The sequence below is a fragment of the Oncorhynchus keta genome, unplaced genomic scaffold (assembly GCF_023373465.1).
Source record: "Oncorhynchus keta strain PuntledgeMale-10-30-2019 unplaced genomic scaffold, Oket_V2 Un_scaffold_22955_pilon_pilon, whole genome shotgun sequence".
Lineage (NCBI taxonomy): Eukaryota > Metazoa > Chordata > Actinopteri > Salmoniformes > Salmonidae > Oncorhynchus > Oncorhynchus keta.
This window is the reverse complement of record NW_026290872.1, coordinates 244,194-260,154: the sequence shown is the minus strand read 5'-3', so window position 1 is coordinate 260,154 and position 15,961 is coordinate 244,194. Positions and strand designations below refer to the sequence as shown.

General features: G+C 41.5%; 1 protein-coding gene across 1 annotated transcript in view; it reads right to left on the bottom strand.

Annotated features, from left to right (window-relative positions):
* LOC118384875 (matrix metalloproteinase-17-like) overlaps positions 1-12,785 on the bottom strand; it is an 86,002-nt gene extending 73,217 nt beyond the window's left edge. The window contains exon 1 of the mRNA XM_052515328.1: positions 12,204-12,785. Within this exon, the coding sequence (XP_052371288.1) occupies positions 12,204-12,395 (192 nt within the window). The 5' untranslated portion in view covers positions 12,396-12,785. The remainder of the gene's footprint in view (positions 1-12,203) is intronic.
* Positions 12,786-15,961: the final 3,176 nt, after the last annotated feature.

Below are 15,961 nucleotides of genomic sequence, written 5' to 3'. Positions count from 1 at the left end.
TTTCGACCTTCGCCTCTCCCGAGTCCATACGGGAGTTGCAGCGATGGGACAAGACCGTAACACTACCAAGAAAAAAGGGTAAAAAAAAAATAGATATGTTGCTGCTTATAATATCCAATATTAGGCTATTTGTTAGTCAACTGTTAGTCAGCTTATTTCGCAGAGCAAAGATGATTAGGGATCAGGGATCAGGGATAAAATAAAATAATGGAAAGATGTTCAGTGCAAAATGTCCATATGACATCAGTTTGTTGTAAGGAAATAAAAAAGATGTGAAAATGACCCTGTGTCTGATCATTTCAGTTCGGCTTGGATGCATATTTTATGTGGTTGAAATACTATCAGCTTTTATGATGCTGATAAAGATAGCACCTCTACAGATAGTATCTCACTGTGCATTCGCATTCTCTTAAGATACTGAAAAAAATAAATCTAATTTCTCCATTTTATGTTCCCCAGTAAAAGAATTGCCCACATTTGGTGAATGATTTTACTGCACCAAATGCTTAATTCTGCAGAAACCATTGGCGCTTTTAGCACGTACATTTTGGTGGAGCAAAATCAACATCTTTTTTTTTAATGCATGGCAGAAAGCCACTACACAACACAATAAAACACAAAAAAATACATGAATTGCATTATAACGATGACAAACGGTGCCCACAAACTTTTAGGTCCTACATAAAGCTGTCCCAACAGCAGGGCTTTCTTTTCAGCACCATGGGGTGAATCCCTACCATCGCTACACCTGGTGGAGCCTTGTCTGGCAAGGAAACAGTTAATTCAGCCTAATTTACTTCCTTTTTAAAAAACACAGTTGACATGGCTGACTTGTTTAAAGCTCTGCCCCACCTGCCCTGAATGACATCTCGCCACTGGCAGGAGTTAATATTAAGGCTATGAGTGTCCAGATTTCAGTTTCAATTTAACCCATCTGAACAGTAGACTACTGTTCCCTTGACGTGCCATAGGCCTATTTGAAGTTCCCGTTTTGTGACTGTCGAATTTGTACAGCGCCTCACAATCATCACACTTAACATACAGTAGCTGGCACTGCTATCGTCCTCTTTTACCACTTCACCAAATATTTCCCAAACATTACTGTTCTGGCCCTCCCTTCTCTTTATTTTCAGCTCTTCATTTCACAGCTTTTCTCTTATTGAATTCAACTCCGACATTGTCCTTTTTGCCTCTTTGGTTCCCAAAAGCATTTGGTGATTGGCGTGATGGCTATTTGGCTCGTTTACAGTTAGGCCCTAAAGCTTAGGCTTATGCACTAATGCCAGATAGCCCAAAAGAATGAAAGAAAAACCTAAATGTTTAGATATAAATTGCACAAGAATGATACATTTATGGATTTCTTTAAGGTATTGTTTTCTCTTTATTCAACTCGCCCACCACTCACCTGCCCTTCATCGACACATTAATCACCTTAAACCCGGCCGCCCCGCGAATATAACCGTGGGGACTGCGGCTTATGAGTCAACCCATGCATCACTAGTGCACCCCCCAGGGTGCAGATTTTTTTTTAAGGAACCCACTCTACTCTCGATAGTTATTCTGACAAGTTGCATAAGGTACACTTTCGAAATTGGGTAGAGCATTAGCAGTTTTCCTCTTGTCATTTTAGTCACTGCATACCTTAGAGCGCTATTTACAATTTGCCAGAAATGTCTAGATCAACTAGTTAATGTCAGCTAAGGTGTTTTAGCTAGGTTTGATGGAAGGTGGGCCCGAGTGAAAAAGTTTGAGAACCACTGCCATGATGTTTTTCCTGGAGAGAAGTGGCTTCCTTGCTGCCCTTCTTGACACCAGGCCATCCTCCAAAAGTGTTCACCTCACTGTGCGTGTAGATGCACTCACACCTGCCTGCTGCCATTCCTGAGCAAGCTCTGTACTGGTGGTGCCCCGATCCCGCAGCTGAATCAACTTTAGGAGACGGTCCTGGCGCTTGCTGGACTTTCTTGGGCACCTTGAAGCCTTCTTCACAACAATTGAACCGCTCTCCTTGAAGTTCTTGATGATATGATAAATGGTTGATTTAGGTACAATCTTACTGGCAGCAATATTCCTGCCTGTGAAGCCATTTTGTGCATAGCAATGATGACGGCATGTGTTTCCTTGTATGTAACCATATTTGACAGAGGAAGAACAATGATTCCAAGCACCACCCTTCTTTTGAAGCTTCCAGTCTGTTATTCGAACTCAATCAGCATGACAGAGTGACCTCCAGCCTTGTCCTCATCAACACTCACACCTGTGTTAACGAGAGAATCACTGACATGATGTCAGTGGGTCCTTTTGTGGCAGGGCTGAAATGCAGTGGAAATGTTTTTTGGGGGGATTCAGTTCATTTGCATGGCAAAGAGGGACTTTGCAATTAATTGCAATTCATCTGATCACTCTTCATAACATGCTGGAGTATATGCAAATTGCCATCATACAAACTGAGGCAGCAGACTTTGTGAAAATTAATATTTGTGTCATTCTCAAAACTTTTGGCCACTACTGTACAATGTCTGGTTCAATGAAAATGGTTTTACCTACATCAGGGATTTCCTCATTGTCAGATTCATTTTCTGAGTCAGAATGGCAAAACCGTCCTCCAGAAAATAGTCGATCACAACTTATTCCCACTGATCTCTGTCGATAGCGCCTGATAACTTCAGAGAGGCAATGTTGAGAGCAGTAGCAGAACTTTTTTACTTCTTCATGATATCTTTCAAAAAAAAGTAGCAGTAGAAAGGATTAACTACACATGCTGAGCAGCTCATGTTATAGACAAAAGCATTCTACATGACAGATCAATATGAACTCATCTTTCGGCATGTCCAGTCCAGACATTATCTAGACCAATCATGGCTAGCATGGCTAAACCAACTAGGCTTGTAATTTAACAATTGTATTCATATTTACAGATGGCATACAAGTTTGTTATTAAGGCACATAAAAGTTCACATGTTCCAGAAGGCATTTCTGCCCCCAAAAAACAAAAACATTCAAATGCATCTCCTGTGATGTAGTGACATACGGAACATTTGCTCGCTTCTTGAAACAGGTCACAATTAATTAAAAAACGTAACAAGTTACATAATAAATTACATGGACTCCCTCTGTACGCAATAATGGTGTTTATCATGATTTTTAAATGACTACCTCATCTCTGTACCCCAGACATACAATTATCTGTACGGTGCCTCAGTCGACCAGTGAATTTTATGCACAAATTCAACCAGAGATCAAAGAGGTTTTCCAATGGTTTGCAAAGAAGGGTACTGTACCTATTAGTAAAAAAAAAACATTTTTTAAAAGCAGACATTGAGCATGGTGGAGTTATTAATTACACTTTGGATGGGGTATCAATACACCCAGTCACTACAAAGATATAGGCACCCTTCCTAACTCAGTTGCCGGAGAGGAAGGAAACCGCTCAGCGATTTCACCATGAGGCCAATGGTGACTTTAAGACAGTTACAAAGTTTAATGGCTTAGATAAATATACTAACATAAATGAAAGAGTTTGTCAAATTTCTGCCCTGCTAGAGCTGCCCCGGTCAACTGTAAGTGCTGTTATTGTGAAGTGGTAAGGTCTAGGAGCAACAACGGCTCAGCCGCGAAGTGGTAGGCCACACAAGCTCACAGAACGGGACCGCCCTGACCTCAACGCAATCGCACACCTTTGGGATGAATTGGAACACCGACTGCGAGCCAGGCCTCATCACCCAACATCAGTGGGTGATGACCTCACTAACGCTCTTGCGGCTGAATGGATGCAAGTCCCTGCTGCAATGTTCCAACATCTAGTGGAAAGCCTTCCCACAAGATTGGAGGCTGTTATAGCGGCAAAGGAGGGACCAACTCCATATTAATGTCCATGGTTTAAGAATGAGATCAAGCAGGTGTCCACATACTTTTGGTTATGTAGTGTATATTATTGTTTTATTTTCCATACATTTTTTTAAATGTTCACATTGTTCTTCTACTTTGACATTACAGAATATTTTGTCTAGATCGTTGACAAAAAAATGACAATTCGATCCATTTAAATTCTATCCTGTAACACAATAAAATGTGTAAAAAGTAAAGTTGTGTGAATACTTTCCGAAGGCACAATAATGTATTACAGTGGTAATTTAACGATTTACTCTCTTCAAATATTGCAATAATATTACAGTTTTTACAGTACTTTTTCACATAACCTGTATATTACTTTTAGAAGCATATCTCTACAGGCATGTTTTATATATACAGTGGGGAGAACAAGTATTTGATACACTGCCGATTTTGCAGGTTTTCCTACTTACAAAGCATGTAGAGGTCTGTAATTTTTTTATCATAGGTACACTTCAACTGTGAGAGACGGAATCTAAAACAAAAATCCAGAAAATCACATTGTATGATTTTTAAGTAATTAATTTGCATTTTATTGCATGACATAAGTATTTGATACATCAGAAAAGCAGAACTTACTATTTGGTACAGAAACCTTTGTTTGCAATTACAGCGATCATACTTTTCCTGTAGTTCTTGACCAGGTTTGCACACACTGCAGCAGGGATTTTGGCCCACTCCTCCATACAGACCTTCTCCAGATACTTCAGGTTTCGGGGCTGTCGCTGGGCAATACGGACTTTCAGCTCCCTCCAAAGATTTTCTATTGAGTTCAGGTCTGGGGACTGGCTAGGCCACTCCAGGACCTTGAGATGCTTCTTACGGAGCCACTCCTTAGTTGTCCTGGCTGTGTGTTTCGGGTCGTTGTCATGCTGGAAGACCCAGTCACGACCCATCTTCAATGCTCTTACTGAGGGAAAGAGGTTGTTGGCCAAGATCTCGTGATACATGGCCCCATCCATCCTCCCCTCAATACGGTGCAGTCGTCCTGTCCCCTTTGCAGAAAAGCATCCCCAAAGAATGATGTTTCCACCTCCATGCCTCACGGTTGGGATGGTGTTCTTGGGGTTGTACTCATCCTTCTTATTCCTCCAAACACGGCGAGTGGAGTTTAGACAAAAAGCTGTATTTTTGTCTGATCAGACCACATGACCTTCTCCCATTCCTCCTCTGGATCATCCAGATGGTCACTGGCAAACTTCAGACGGGCCTGGACATGCGCTGGCTTGAGCAGGGGGACCTTGCGTGCGCTGCAGGATTTTAATCCATGACGGCGTAGTGTGTTACTAATTATTTTCTTTGAGACTGTGGTCCCAGCTCTCTTCAGGTCATTGACCAGGTCCTGCCGTGTAGTTCTGGGCTTATCCCTCACCTTCCTCATGATCATTGATGCCCCACAAGGTGAGATCTTGCATGGAGCCCCAGACCGAGGGTGATTGACCGTCATCTTGAACTTCTTCCATTTTCTAATAATTGCACCAACAGTTGTTGCTTTCTCACCAAGCTGCTTGCCTATTGTCCTGTAGCCCATTCCAGCCTTGTGCAGGTCTACAATTTTATCCCTGATGTCCTTACACAGCTCTCTGGTCTTGGCCATTGTGGAGAGGTTGGAGTCTGTTTGATTGAGTGTGTGGACAGGGGTCTTTTATACAGGTAACGAGTTCAAACAGGTGCAGTTAATTACAGGTAATGAGTGGAGAACAGGAGGGCTTCTTAAAGAAAAACGAACAGGTCTGTGAGAGCCGGAATTCTTACTGGTTGGTAGTTTATCAAATACTGTATATATGTGAGTACAGATGCCAGGTTAGAAGCAAGTACAGGGAGTGAAGATTTAATGGATAAATGGACCTACAACAAAACAAGAACAGCGTCTGGACAGGGGGAACAAAACAATATTAATGCAGACACTGGGAAGAAACTGAGGAAGTGACAGATATAAGGAAGGGAATCAATAAAGTAAAAGAGTCCAGGTAGGTCCCATGAAGTTCTGATGCACGTAACGATGGTGACAGATGGGCCTAATGATGGGCCGCCAGGCGCCCTCGAGGGGGAGTGGGAGCAGGCATGCCAACATGCATATATTTTTAAGCCTTGTTTCATGGTAACGATATTCATGCTGTAGGCTAGCTCGTTTCCAATAGGCTATCATAAAGGCGAAAATCGAAGAAAAATCACCCGACCTCAGCCCCAGAGTGTGCAAAGCTCTCATCAAGGCAAAGGGTGGCTACTTTGAAAAATCTCAAATATAAAATATATTTAGTTTAATACTTTTTTGGTTACTACACGATTCTACATGTGTTATTTCATAGTTTTGATGTCTCACTATTCTACAATATAGAAGATAATACAAATATAGAAAAACCCTGGAATGAGTAGGTGTGTTCAAACATTTGATTGGTACTGTATGCCAAATAAGTACGTTGAAAACATTGTATGTTAAAATAACTGTGTGTGTGAGCATCCTTAACCTTGCTAACAGACAAAGAGCTATGAATGGATAAGTGATTCACCAATCAGGGCCTTGATTGGCAAAGAAACATTCATGTGTAATAATGTGTAAGGAAGATTTTTGGGACACAAATGTTCTTGCAATGTTCCCATGAAACGTGTCCAGAACATTAATATATTATGTCCTGAGAACATAGCAACCGTGTTCTGTGTATGTTTGTGGGATGTTGATGGAATATTCTCCTATCCCACAGAAAACTGGATACGGTGCTTTTGCAACGTTCCCATGATACGTGTATAGAATGAATTATGTCTGAATATATTATATTTGGAGAACATGGCAACCAAGTTCTGGGTAAATTCTGTTTGATAATAAGGTCAATGGTCTCTTGGAAACAGTCCTTGCACATCACTGGAACATTCCTATGACAATATTAGGTAATAACCTAATGAGACTCTTAAGAGAAAGCTGTGGGAACGTTTGTTGTTAGCTGGGTATCCCTCCTTCTCTGTACAGTAATATATTCTCTCCTGCACTGCGGCCTCCTCTCCCTAGACATTGTTCCTGAAATAATCTCCTTGCCCGGAATCTGTCCCAACCATGCCGTGCAATGGACGCATGGTCACAGGCGTCCAAAGTGCCAACTGAAAGTAGGACAGACGTGCTAAAAATGGACTAGGAACCAGGGGAGTGTGTGAAAGAGAAGACATGGCATTATTATTAATATCCCACGTCCCTTTTATCTAGGGCTCTACTCAAATCTGTATGATTTATTAAGCGATGGAAAGGTATTTTCCGATTGCGCCGATATATGCAGCGTTTACCATGAATGCAGTCTCCGCTAACATTTCCTTTAAGTTTCAATTATGCTGTAATGCTTAACTTCCACGATACGGATTGGATAGAGCCCATAGTAACATACCATAACTCAGACACAATTGAGTCACGACTCACGACTACAGCTGACGAGGACAATTAAGTAAAAATGTATCCGCTCTCCTCTCCACAGGTGCAAATCTCTCCCCAGAGCATTAGCCCAAAGAGACAGTTCCATCCCAGCCGCAGAGAGGGTATTGATTTCATGTTTGCCACTTGTCTAAGTGGTGCGGTAGCTTTTTTTTGTTTGGTGTGCGCTTCTTTTGTGCATCTCTGTTTGATTTCTCCTTTCAGAGCTACACTAACTCCTACCCATTTCCCTTTCCCCGTCAATCAATCCCGCTCTCTTTCATTTACCTGTTCCCGACGCCTCTCTGTGTAATTGGAGCAGCCTGGGGTCGGTCGGTGAAGGAATGCATCCTATCTACAGAGTTCCAGAGGAGAAATGCTATAGGTGGGACAGAATGAGCTGAGAGGAAGTGACACGACTGGACTGTGTGGTGCGAATTCAAGGGTATGTGTGGGGGGTATCCTCTTCTCGCCTCCACTCCACTGGAGATGGGACCAGATGGTGCTCTCATTAAAGAAATTACAGCAAAATGAGATTCTCCGCTTTAGGATATAGACGGGCTGGTAAGATCGATACCATCATGCCAGACTCCAAACAGAATGGGGGGACTCAAATAGTAGCACATCGTATCTACACACATTTCAGCCGGAATCATTTCACACGGTTTCTTATAAGCATTGTGCCTACATTTCGGGTGTGATAATAACCAGTGTTGTAGTGGTAAAAAGAAGTGGGCAAACCATAAACTCCAGTAGGCAATCGAGTTAAGACAAACAACCACCGATATAAACTAAGACATCTAACATTTTTACAACTGTATGGTTTGCAGTTTGATTGCATTTTAACTTCTTGCGTCGAGCCATCCCGGATCCGGTATCGTGACTACAGCCTCAAGCTCATTACCATAACGCAATGTTAACTATTCATGAAAATCGCAAATGAAATTAAATGAATCTATTTGCTCTCAAGCTTAGCCTTTTGTTAACAACACTGTCATCTCAGATTTTCAAATATGCTTCTCAACCATTGCAAAACAAGCATTTGTGTAACAGTATTGATGGCTAACGTACCATTTAGCATTAGCATTCAGCATGCAACATTTTCCACAAAAACCATAAAAGCATTCAAATAAAATAATTTACCTTTGAACAACTTCAGATGTTTTCAATGAGGAGACTCTGTTAGATAGCAAATGTTCCGTTTTTACAACATGGGGCTCCGACACCAAGTTTGGGAACCTCTGTACTATCCTCTTTCTCTGCTTGCTTCCTCTCTCTCTCTTTGTCTCCTCTGTCTATTCCTGCATGCATCGCAGCCTGCCTCAGCCTCACCACTGTCTCTCTCGCTAGTACTCTCTGTAAAGCAAAGTTATGATGAGAACTTAGTTGTCTTTTGTTACTGCTGAGGTCAGGGTCCGTTTAACGTTAACATCTTACCTTCTAGTCAGCTTGCTCACACTAGCCAGAAAACTTTAACGTTACTGCAATACTATACTGATAATAACTCTAGTTTTGCACAACATGCTGTTTTCTCTCTACTGCAACTACACGTCCTCTACAGGAGTGATTTGCTGGCTGATTAAAACATAATCTCAGTGCTTCCTCAACTGGTCTATATGACAGCTAAAGAGATGCTTGAGAGCTGTGAGAGTTGGGGGGAGTTAGGGCTCTCAGTATCAGCAGACTGAAATCCACAGGGGAAAAATGACATGATTGAGCAGAAAGCATATCGTGCTGGTTATAGCTTGCATGTGTCCATTTGATCCCAATTCCTAGAATGTTACAAAATTGCCAATCGGACTTTGCATGTGATGTACAATGACAATAACCCAGACATCGAGACAGTGTCTAGTGTGTCTCTGGTGGGCTGTCTGAAAGGGGGCTTATCCCAAGCCCCTGGTGAATAGCAGTCTCCGACATGGTCCTGCTGAGTAGGGGAAATGGCCTCCCACCCTAATCAGTGAGCAACACACTCACCTGCCCCACGTAAACCTTACTTTAGTCCCAGCTGGGAAGAAGGGCGTGAGATGGGGTGGCACTCCAGGGGATAGAAGTCTTTACATCTGTCTGTCTGAGTATTGACCAATGCCCCCCGCAGCGGTAACTTCTACGCACCTGAGCCTGCCCAGCTGAGCCGGACACACCCAAATGCACACCCACACAACTTGCACCAGTACACACCGACATGCACCAGCACACGCATTGAATCGTCTCTGTAATCATCTGATCGCATCTCTGCTGTAAAGCCTGTGTTGTGGATGGGCTGATTGTGCAGATTAATGATGCGCCGGTTGACTCATAACCCGCAGTCCCCGCGGTTATATCCATGGGGCGGCCGAGTTTAGGGTCAATAAATATTGTGTGGATGAAGAGCGGGCGGGTTAAATTAAGAAAAAACAATGTATAGGCTACATTGAGGTTTTTCTTACGCACCAATCTGGTATTGGTGCGCAAGCCTAAGCTTTAGAGCCTAACTGTACACGCGCCATATAGCCTACACGCCAATCGCCAAATACTTTTGGGAACGGGCAGAAAAAGCTAACATCAATCCACAGAGGCAAAAATAACAATGTCTGCGGTTAACTCAAATACAGAAAAGCTGCAAAATGTTGAGTTGAAAATAAAGAGAAGGGAGAGTCAGAAAAGTCATGTTTGGGAAAGATTTGTTGCAGTGCTAAAGACGATGTGTGATGATTATGAAGCGCTATACAAATTCGACAGTCACAAGAAGGGGACTTCAAATAGGGTTGGGTTAAATGGAAACTAAATGGAAACTGACATCTGGACACTGATTGTAAGTTAACGTCTCACATAGCCTTAACATTAACCCTGCAGAATTAAGCATTTCGTGCAGCAAAATGATACACCACCAAGAGTGGAGAAATATTATTTCTTTCTTCCAACATCTTGAGAGAATGCGAATGTGCAGTGAGATACCGTCTGTAGAGGTGCTATCTTTATCAGCATCATAAAAGCTGATAGCATTTCAACCAGATAAAATAGGCCTAGTAGGGCGGTTGCAGATGGGTTATTAGCATTTGTGGGCGGGTGCGGGTGAACGAACAGCTGACCTGCGCACCACTAGTGCAGAACAATCCCGCCTAAGCCTGCTGCCTCCTTGCTGTGCCACATTAATAAGGTTCAGTTATTGGCCAACTTATTACCCCGTTAAGCTGGCCAACGTCTTTACAGACACATCCCAGTAATGGTGCCAGACAGGCCCTAGCCCACACAGTAACACCGGGCAATTAGAGTGTCCACTGTGTTGAATGTGTCAGCTCCACAGAGACATGATGCAGCTTCGTTAAATGTGCACGCTTACAGCACCTTACACCACTCGCTCCAGGGGGGCCATGTAGAGGTCAGCACATGAAAAAGCATTTGTGTGACCCTTGTTTATGGGCCAAGCTGTGAGACAAGATCGTCTTCTGCCCCCTACCCTCATAGCCTTCATGCTAGAGAATGAACTTTGAAAACATAGGGAGGAAGATCTGCATATTGTGTGTTGAGAGTTTGGGTGGGGAGGGTAAGGTAGGGGCTGTTCATTTTACAGATGACTTTAATACTGTACAAAAGTATTTTGGGGACAATAATCTTCTCTATAGAATGGGAAAATCATTACAAAGCTTGGGTACTGGTTCTTGAATGCAAGCCTGCATAAAAAATGAACTATTTTACTCTGATGGTACTGTCTAAATTAAATGGTGTTGGAGAACTTCTTTAAGGGATAAATGAGGACCATTTATAGAATTTCTCGACTTTCAACTAATTTAATGCTTGGATGATTGTGTAAAGTGTAAATGACCTCTCTGATGATTTAAGCAGCAATTTTTGTCTACTCGCTGAGAGGAGCGAGCATCCTTGCCATCGCATCACCATCACCCTGTGACTCCTGTGGCGAGCAGAAATATTGAGGCACTCAGAAATGCCATTTCAAAGTGAAACATGCCTTCAGGGGTTACTTCTCCATGAGCTCCATAGCCTACAGGGCAATTAGCCTACACTCTTGAGCGACATTGCGTTTTAAATCTGCTTACATTTTGGTAGCATTTCTTCAACCGTTCTTCAATTTCTTCCTCTCTAAATGGTCCTCATTTATCCCTTAAAGAACATGGCAATGAACATGGCAATGACGGACATGATTCTGATTTGCATTTACAAACAGTTCAAAGCGTTCCTTCATCGTTCTGTGCCATGCGTGTAAAGTGGCCGCGGTATGTGTAATATGTCATGGGAATTGTTGCCTACATCATATTGTGCATGTGAAAAATGATAAATCATGGTAAATACAATGTTATACAATACTGACAACATATTGACATGGTCTGCACAGTGATATCGAGGATCATGCAGAGGTATTTTCTCTCATACAAGCTTGTACGAAACGTAACTAAATGGAGTGTCTCGGATTTTCATACAGAATAATACTAAATGCTCTGAGACCAGGTTGGACGGAGCAGTCGCTCACATGGCAGAGTAGCCCATGACCGATGTCCAAATAAATAATTATGGATAGCCTACCATTAAAATATTTACTGAAAGTCAGACTGATTTCACTGAAAATTGAACTTCATATATTAGGCAAATGCACCTGGGAGACTACAGGGCACAGAAACAATACTCCCAATTATTCACTCTGCCTTTTGTCTTCTGTTTCTAAACGACTGAAGCCACAAGGCTACAATAAAAAGCAACCTATATGATTTCTCAATGTTCACTGAATGCGCAGGAGTTACACTACTATCACACACCACAGTTGGCATCGTCTTGATATGCTGATAATGAACCTATTTCAACAGCCTTTTGTCGGCCTATGTGGATAAAAGTTTAGTTATACGTAGCCAAGAAAAATGTGTCCACTGCAGTTGCCTATGTTCAAATATTCAGTGTAAAGTGTCGGAAGAATATAGGCACTTACCACCCCCATATCCATCTGTTCGGCCGTCAGAGATGGTGCTGCAAGAGCCTGAGATAAAAACCAAAACATGGGAAGCAGGAGCATCTCTGGAGAAATAATCCAAATGCGCCGCGCGAACTGAAACATTTGAGAAATCATGCCCTGCCACTCGCTGCTCCAGCAGCGCTCAGACACCGACCCTGGCCGCCGCATTCACCAAATAAATCACCCAGCTCCGGATCCCTCTGATATGCGGTCCAACTTGGACGAGAATTCTACCTCACTGTTGCGCGTAAACACATGAAACACATATCACATAGAGCCGAAAATGCCTTTAAAAAGATTAAACAGTTCGTTTTCACCAAGATCCGCCTCCTGAAAAACCGTCTCAGTCATATTGCTGTTCCTTGGTGGACCACCCAATTACGCCAACGGTTACCAGTATTTACAAAGAAATATAACTTCTACTTTCGGCATAAGAGTTTGCATTTATTTCAGAATATCCAATATGCCCATGAGGCAAAGAAAATTAACCCGTTAAATATTCCCTCTGTAACACAAGCAAACGAAGATAGGCTCGTGCTCCCAGCGCCGTGTATCAGAGACTGAGACAGACGCACGATGAGAGAGTGGAGAGGAATTTAGCCAGTTGCAGAATGGGAGGAGGCGATACAAAAGGCGCATTATTCAGTCCACTTAGAATGTGCATATTATTACATTTGTGAAATCTTTTTAATATTTAGACCCTCGGTTTCAGAGTTGCAGGCACAACAGTGTGCACATCAGATAGGCCTATACATGCGCAACAGAGATGCCATCTCTGCATTTTGTTCAAATTAAAAAAGTTGTTTCGCAGGGTGAAAGGTAGCCCGTTGGCCTATCAATTCATCATTAGCCAAATTAACGTATAGACCTACACATGATGCTACCCATAGTTCAAAGGCTTACCTACCAAGAAAGTTGATATAGGTACACCAATAGGTTATAAGACCAGGTGATGTTGCTGCACATGTGATGCAAGCCTACAGTGGACTAGTTTACATGGAAACAACATATGACATATACCTATCTCTACGAAGGAAGCCTCGGCTCCAGGTTTCTCTCACGTTGTACAGAAGGTGAGGTGAAAGCCTGGACACTGGGCAGAGTGTAAACTGTAGAGAACATGTTCTCGCTGTCTCACCGGAGGGAAATCAAGTGGGAAGACTGTCATACCTTACTGCGCCGCTTCTGTCAAAAGAAGTCAGTCAACATTATTAAGTATTTCTCGTTGGCCTTCAAGTTTAATCTATAGAAAAACATTGAACAACTGGTGTCTGATTAGTTACATGAGTCATGCCTCGAGGCATTTCAACTTCGCGTCTCTTGAAGTACACTACGCATCAATGTCATGGACCTATTCGTGTTTGACAAGTCGACAAGGCTAGGCCCTGCTCTCAACCTTTACGAAGTTGAGAGATTTGGTAATATTTGACCTCATATAATGATAATTATAACAGCCATGGGTCTGCCAAGGTTAGACAGATGGCGGAGCATTGACTAGTTTGGGTAATAACTTATCTGTTTCCTGATAGGACCTTGAGTCTTCTGTCTTAATCACCTGGCTTCTTCCAATGACATTAACATTGAGGAAGGCCTAGTTGATAAAGATACACAATAATATATGTTTTACATTATAGCCATCTCCATTCCTCAAGGATGGAAATGGATATAGCACATTTGTAACATTCATTTAGGAGAGTGCATCCTTCTTACACCTTAGCACACTAACATGTTTTAGTAAAGCCCTTCTGTGTTTGTGCCCTCATTCCATTGAAACAAATCTGCAGAGTTAGGCACTGTGGGGATGACTGACTTAAATGGGCACTGGGGAGTTTACACAGCATTGTGAAATTATTGACAAATGGGGCCTTGCAGTACCTATAACATTATGATATGCTGTAAGGGCCCACCAGTCTGCAGTTATAGATAGAGCCAACTGACTGATGTAGGTTGCTGTTCTTGTCTTGCACAACACACCCACACCGCCTTAGTTTTGGTAAAAAACTGTGGGATTGGCTTGGAGAAATGTAACCATTCTCAAATGTGTAGACAGAGCTTTTGATGCAAGGACTTTTGAGACTATTCAGAGTTTGTTTACATTTACATTGTTTACAAACATTGGAGTAAAACTATCTTATATTTTGGGTTCTGATTGGGTGTGTGATTTGAACCAAGATCCTGAGGCATTTATAAGTTATGTTCTTCAAGAATCAATGGGTATACAGTATCAGTGGTGTAAAGTACTTAAGTAAAAATACATTTAAAGTACTACTTAAGTTGTTTTTTGCAGTATCTGTACTTTACTATTTATATTTTTGACAACTTTTACTTTACTGCAAAACCTAAAGATAATTATGTACTTTTTACTCCATACATTTTCTGTGATGCCCAAAATTACTTGTTACATTTTGAATGCTTAGCAGGACAGAAAATGGTCCAATTCGCACACTTATCAAGAGAACATCCCTGGTCATCCCTACTCCCACTGATCTGGTGGACTCACTAAACACAAATGCTTTGTTTGTATGTCTGATTGTTGGAGTGTTACCCTGGCTATTCATAAATAAATAAAAAGAGAATTGTGATTTCTGGATTGCTTTAAAAAAAACAATAAAATACATTTACTTTTGATACTTAAGTATATTTAAAAGCAAATACTTTTAGACTTTTACTCACGTAGTATTTTACTGGGTGACTTTCACTTTTACTTGATTCATTTTCTATTAAAGGTATTTGTACTTTTACTTAAGTATGAGAAATTGGGTACTTTTTTCACCAGTGTATCATACATTTATAAATCCCAAAATGTATGTAGCAACAAACAAATTCTAGCTTTAAAGAATAGTTAAGTCTCCTCCATTCCTCTGGAACCCATGGATCTCTATTTCAAATATGGTTCCTGTATAAAAGCATAAATAGATATTATCATTATCTTTTCCCAGTTGGGCTATTTAGCAAACCAGTGATACATTTTATGCCTTTTTTTGTTGTCGTTAAAGACCAGGAGCCCCCAGAATATACAAGTGAGTGTTCAGGGAGCCAACTGACACCCAATTAAATATACATATCGCCAGCAGCAAACTCTTTGGACTGAAAATAGTGCGAATGCCTCTGAAATACAGAAGCTGTTTTATTTTCTACCCCTCATTACTCTGGCATTTCAAAAGACATCACAGAAAACTACAAACCAATTCGGGAAAAAAGCAGAAATCATCACAATTACACAAAATCAGAGGGCTCGCAATGGAGAACAGACAATCAGATTATCCATACTCCATACTATAGCAGATGAGTAGCACTTTGTTGTTGTGAATATAAAAGACAGAATTATGACATCTTTGTGTTGTGATGTTCAAAGTCACCATTAAGGAGAGAGACTCTGTGTAACAAGTTTAATTAATAAAGTGACAGCTGTATTGTACCAAGCTTTGTATGTACACGTGTATGTATGTCTGTATTATGCTACCTCCCATGTTCCAAAAACGTCTGAAACCCTACCCCTTCAAAGAATATCTTAAAACTCCAACAGTATCCCTCCCTCCCCCACAATTGTATTTTTTTTACTTTCAAGAACTAACACTTTTCCCTACTAAATGAAAATAGATGTTGTATTGTCACACACTGGATAGGTGCAATGAAATGTGTTGTTTTACAGGATCAGCCATAGTAGTATAGTAGGGCACAGACAGATGTTTCACCTTGTGAACCAGCACTGACTTTGCTGATATTAACTTCAA